This window comes from Papaver somniferum, chromosome 7, assembly GCF_003573695.1.
Source record: "Papaver somniferum cultivar HN1 chromosome 7, ASM357369v1, whole genome shotgun sequence".
Taxonomy (NCBI): domain Eukaryota; kingdom Viridiplantae; phylum Streptophyta; class Magnoliopsida; order Ranunculales; family Papaveraceae; genus Papaver; species Papaver somniferum.
In genome coordinates, this window is record NC_039364.1 from 135,788,573 (window position 1) to 135,794,572 (window position 6,000).

At 35.3% G+C, this 6,000-nt stretch overlaps 1 protein-coding gene and 1 long non-coding RNA gene across 2 annotated transcripts; both read right to left on the reverse strand.

The window, feature by feature from the left end:
* Positions 1-40: 40 nt before the first annotated feature.
* Positions 41-947, reverse strand: LOC113292996. Its single transcript, XR_003331991.1, has 2 exons — positions 609-947; positions 41-507 (listed from the first exon to the last, which is right to left on the reverse strand). It is a non-coding gene; the product is annotated as an uncharacterized LOC113292996 (long non-coding RNA).
* Positions 948-1,327: 380 nt separating this feature from the next.
* Positions 1,328-3,270, reverse strand: LOC113295277. Its single transcript, XM_026543626.1, has 2 exons — positions 2,410-3,270; positions 1,328-1,444 (listed from the first exon to the last, which is right to left on the reverse strand). Exons 1-2 carry the CDS (start codon positions 3,268-3,270, stop codon positions 1,328-1,330), a joined length of 978 nt encoding a protein of 325 aa, XP_026399411.1.
* Between the last annotated feature and the right edge of the window lie 2,730 nt (positions 3,271-6,000).

A 6,000-nucleotide genomic window follows, 5' to 3' on the forward strand; every position in this document is an offset into this window, starting at 1 on the left:
GGTTCCTTAATCGCGAGAACAATTTTACCAGAGATGGAGGTCCACTCAAAAATATAAACAACAGTTTCCAAGTTATAAATTACGGATGATTTGAATGAGAAGATTGACCACGTGAAGCTTAAATACATACATATATAAATGGACCACATGAAGCTTCTTTAATGACCTTAATATGATGTACTTGTCTACCCACAGGAACAGACCTTCGCGCAGTAAACACCGAAAATAGAAGGGTTACCCGACAAACTAGCACAACCTTTTTGAACGAAGTTTCAAGTAGAAGAGGCCGTACGTACATAGGAGGAGCTCATGGACCTTTGAATTTGTGATCATTGACCGATGATTTCTTTACAATACTGGTACTACTAGTAGTTTTATGACGATTAAAATGACCATTCCCGGATCGATCTGGAGGTGGAATACGTTTGGAATGCGTCTCTGGACCTCTATAATCGATCTCATATATCTCGTCACTTTTCATCAACTCTACTACATTTGATCTTATTCCTGTAAAAGAAAAAGAAACATCAACAACTAAAACTACATTAAGCTTAAATTTGACCCCAAGAATTGGTTATATTATCATAAATCTCAACTATGTAGGTTACCTTGAGATAATATCGGCCGGGATAGAAACAAGACTAGAATGAACCCAAAGGCGACTCCAAATTTTAGACCCATACAAGAAAAGAAAACTGTGACAGTTGTTTTTTATTTGCTCAAAAGGGAAACGGTTGTATGATTTCTGAACCGAAGTTGTAGTTCTAAGAGCTGTCGTCCTTAAATATATACTATTTTCTAAGAACTGACTATTGATTCCGTACGAAGTTGTAGACCAGTTTTTGCTGGAGCAATCTTCTTCTTTTTAACTCACGGAAGAAGTAGTGCTTCTTTTTTAGGGCATTTGGAACGCGGCAGTCGTGATCCGCACAGCAAGATCGACGTGTTCAAAATATTTAGAGGCATTTATGGTTTGGGTATAATAGAAGAGAACCCACATTAATGGTGATACCAAACCTCACAAGTATTTTGTTTTCTGTCATGGACATACCATGTGTATAGTATTATTATTATTTATCGGCCAATCTCGTTCTTTTTCTAGTAAAAATCTTCTTCTTTTTTGTTGTTGTTTTAGTGTCAAAACCTCACAACTAGCTGGTGCCGGAGTTTGTTGATCGTTTACGGGAAGACCAAGGAAGAATGCACCAGCCACCAGGCATGCATATATTTGCGAGATGTCAGATATCGGTGGTATATACTCTTAAAAATTACGGTTTCATTTAACAACTGGTAGTGAAAATCTCAGGCACAACAAACATCTTCTTAATCATGCCAAACAATGAGATTTTGAAATCAAAATTGGATTAGGACAGTCATGTGAAATGCCTGGTATCAAATCGTTATCTAAATGAATAGTTATTTCCTCTGCATCTTTAATTTTAACCTGAAAATATAGTAAAAAAGAATAATTGCAGGACCACAACATATTCAAGGCGGCAGGCATATGTGTTGTGTGTCCCAACTTGCATATTCATTCATGAACATGAAACAAACAGCTATGTTTTGGCTGGATATATCTTTCTTTTCAATCAACTTGTCTTTTGCTCCTCCTGTATTTCCTTCATTCAATTTCGATCGGTAAGCATTGCATTTAATTCATGCTTTCAATTCCAAAACAGCAACTTATACCTACTAATCTCAATCACTTCCTCATCTAGATTGTGCTGAATTTTACCCGAGAAGCCAATATTCCTTGTGTCTCGCAGCTCGACACATCACATGGATTCATTCCATCCTTCCGGTGCTTCTCGGTATAATAATTTGAGATTCTTCTTTTTACTTTTCACAGTAGCACCTCTACTAGTGAGAAATGATCCTGACCTATGGTGATTCCAAACCACAACATTAAGTGAAACCTACTACTAGTTTAGTTGCAAGTCCGGTAAGTGCTCCAGGACATGTGCGTCTCTGGCTTACACGTACAACCAAACGAAAAAGACAAACTTTTCGCGTATCAATCAATGAAGGCCCGTTGCAAACTTTATCGTACATCTTCTTATTAGAAATCATCATCGAGTAGTATTACAAAAATCATTACATTAGGTTAATCATGTCCCTAGTCTTAAACGCAAATCCCCTTGAACATCAGAAGAACATGACGTCCTTTCTTTTGTTCTTAAATGAATCGTTCTATCAGAATCAGTTAAAAAAAAAAATGAAAATTTTCGCCCAAAGGGGTAACAATAACAATTAGGTTTTAATACACAGATCGTAACACCCCCTTTATAGTATTTGACATTTCTATTAAGAGTATGGAATCTATGAATCTTCTTCTTCTTCAAATTCAAATTCAAATTCAATACCTAATCTTCTCCTTCTCCATAAACTGTTTTGAGAATCATTAATTACTTCTTCTGATATTCTTGCTGGATCAGATTTACTTCTTCTTAGCTCTATAGGTGAAAACTGATCAAAAACCTTCCTCGTCTTCTTTAATTCATCCCCAATTTTATCTCTTGGACTTCTAATTTCTTCAGAAACCCCCAAATCTTTTTCTTCGATTTTTGTGTCTTTACTCCATCTAGGGTTTACATTTTGTTCTGTAACCTCGTCTTCTTCTTCATTAGGAGAACCCCAGAAGAGATGAGCTAAAGAAGTAGGTCTGTAGTAACTCTCTGATCTACTTCTCATTAGTAATAAAGCATTTTTTGGTGGAACAGAGACAACCTTAGCAGCTGGTTCACTAGTTTCTTCTCCTTTATCATCATCATGACCATCTTGAGATTCCTCTGTTTTATCTTCTTTTCCTGATTTCATATTATGATTATCATCTTCCACAACTTCTTCAACCCTTTTCTGCAAACATCCAATCTGAAGACAAACAAGCCATTTTCCCAAAACTGGTCTAGATTTCTTCTTGGTTTTTACAATTGAAGAACATTTACAGAACAAAATCTTTTGAATCCAATTATGAGTATGATTTGTTTTAACAATCTTCTTTGTAGTTGTTTGATTTGAAGAACTTCTTTTGACTCTAATTTCTCCACAACAATTAACTTTAGGTGAAGATGGTTCTAGTGTTGTTTCATTTCTTCCGTTGTTATTTCTCTTTGTTGTTCTGATTGAAAACATTGGACTCAATCTTGATGATGATGATGATCTTCTTCTACTTTTGCTCCTTCCATTACCGCTTCTTATTGACCTAATCAGCGTTGGCGAATATTTCTCTATTCTATTTGGACTTGTTATTGGTTGTGGAAATAACTTCATTCTCCCAACCCCCTCACTCACTCACTCACTCAATCAATCAAACAGAACCCGGACACTTCTCTCTTCTTCTTCTTCAACCCCTCACTAGTTTCTTTGTTTCGTCTGGTTCTTCCTTTTGACTTCTGAGAGAACTTGGAGTTTACTTTGGATTCTGGAAGATTATTTTGTTTTTCTTTTCACACGGACGGATGGATTGGAGCAACTCTGGATTTTCATTTTTTCTGTTTCATTGTCGACTTCAATTAATTTTTTTATTATTTTTTCTTACACCATTTCGAGATTTTTGTTCTTAACGTAAGCAATGTAGATTTGGGCTTATAGATTTCAAGAATCCAACGGTATTAAAGAGATCCGAACTAACTACAGTCTCTTCAGAATGATTAGTTTAATCCTGCTTCAGGAAAAAGAAAGATTAGTTTAATCCAATGGTTATTATTGGGTCAAAAATATTGTTAATGAGACTTTGACGGTAAGTAAGTAAGACTTGGTTGATGTGGTGGGGTCCGGGATAGTAGGTGGCAAAAGAGGTTGAATGAAGTTGTGATCTTTGTGTTCGTGGAGTACACGTAAGAAGTTGATGGGAGATAAAACCCAGTACTTCTAAACAAACCGACGAATTAAACGATTTTAAAACCGCACGGACTCATGAGGGTAGCCCCGCCGTCAGCAGATATGCAGGAGTCAAGTTTATGGGACCCGCCATGTGTCTTCACGGTTTTAATATTGTCCAAATCCTCCCTACGTTTACAATTTTCGGAGAAAACCATGCACACGTGTTTTCTTATGTAAGGTCCTGATTTACCCCTATCTGAGAACAGTTTAAATACAGTAATTTGAAAAATGAATAGGGGGATTTTAGGAAGGAAATAGACACGGAGTACGTTGTACTAGTATCCTACTCCCTCCGTTCCATTATACGTTGTAGAGTTTTTCACGCAGATTAAGAAATAACATAGAGAGTAAATTTTTTCTAAATCTACCCATATTAATAGCTTCCTAAACATTTAAAATACCTAATTTTTATTTTCTATATTTAGTGTAAATTAAGTTGTAATTTATTTGGGATAGTGTATTTATCCTCCATGTAATGGATTTAAAAATTAGATTAATTATCCATTTACTGGTTACAATGAAAATTAATGGTATGATTCCAAAGCAACGACAAATTAGTGAGAATTTGGAAAAAATATCTAAACAGTCATCTATTTTGAAACATAAAGAAAAACCCTAAAATATCAAGTTAAATGGAACAGAGGGAATACAATTACGAGATGAAGAAAGTTTCTCTTTTCTTGGACAGTGTTTTACTTTGTCAGGCCGAGTTGAATGAATGAATGAATATCTTCTAATTGACTCGGCCTAGACTAAATGTAATGAGTCGACTGGATGGAGATATTCATAAATAACGAGGGGCCTCCTAACGTGCGATCAGGGCCGGGGAGAGGTTTCGATAAGTCGCAATTGTACCAATTTTTCCTATCGTTGAAATTTGCAACCACTTCCAATTGTCTCAAGAACGGTTTGTAAGACCTCCCATCTTCATGATTTTTCTTTTTCATAGGGGTGTTGATGCCCAGTTAGTTGCTAGATTGCCAACAAGTTATTAATATATTTATTACCTCTATTTTCCAAAAAAAGAACGGAAAATTTATTTTGCTCTCCCACTGCTAGATGATATTTGATCTAGCAGCACCAAGATCTAATATTTAGCAATTTTTAATGTCAGCAAAGCATAGCTTAAAACCACGGTTATCTCACCAAAACTGGATTTGTGACAGGCCACAAAGAGTTCACATTATAACTCAAGTTATATCCATCCAACTATTTATATTAGGAGTGTTTCACTGATACATGTCATATGATTCTTCCATTGCACTCAATTGGGAAAATTGCTTAGTTGATTTTTGGTTTGCTAAACTAAATTGGGAAAATTGCTTCGGGCAATTATTTCCTTGATAACATATCAAAACAAATTACTTTGTAATTTCGGTTTTGATGTTGGTTATCAAAAATGGTGTGTGGAACCCTCGTGCTTAACTCTATAGGTTTGCAAGTCTATTTTGAGATTTGTAAGATTCTTTTCGGTTTGTCCTTTATTTTTTCGTTTCTTTGTCATTTTGTGATAAAAAGGTTGAGAAATATATGGAGTAAACAAGTGATACTGACATTGATTTTATATTGATTGGTATCACTAAAGAAAAGGACAATTGTTCTTAAACGTTTATCTAATGAAAGAGTGAAAGCATAGACTAAGGGAGAGTAGCATATCATATTAATTGGTATAACAAAGACGTGCGGATTGATAAGATCTACCTATGTCACCTCTAGGGGGAGTATTAACTTTGTTATTATAATGTCAACAACAACATTTAAGGATTGAATCTATACAGGTTATTGTGCTGTTGAATTCGGGAATCAAGCGTATGTGTAATGATTCTTGTAATTTGTTTATCCATATGATTGTAAGAGTTTTGTTACTAAAATTGACAAAGATGGGGATTGTTAGAGCATACCTCGGTTGAACCCACCAAGCATTGGTATGTCAAGTTTGGTTGTCATATTTTAGTGAATCAAAACTCATTTTAAGAGTCTCTTGATTATGCACTAGAGTCAACTTCATATAGGTTAGCTTGAAAGTATTAGGATATGAGACATTACAAGTATTGCGAAGGCTTGACGAACTGAAGAAGTAAGAAGCTACAAAGAAAAAATCATCCTTCCACTTGAGGT

Coding starts and splice junctions, on each gene's coding strand:
- LOC113295277 (XM_026543626.1), bottom strand. CDS start 3,270: ATGAAGTTATTTCCACAACCAATAACAAGTCCAAATAGAATAGAGAAA. Junction 1,445..2,409: donor CAGCAAGAATATCAGAAGAA/GTAATTAATGAT, acceptor CTATATTTTCAG/GTTAAAATTAAAGATGCAGA.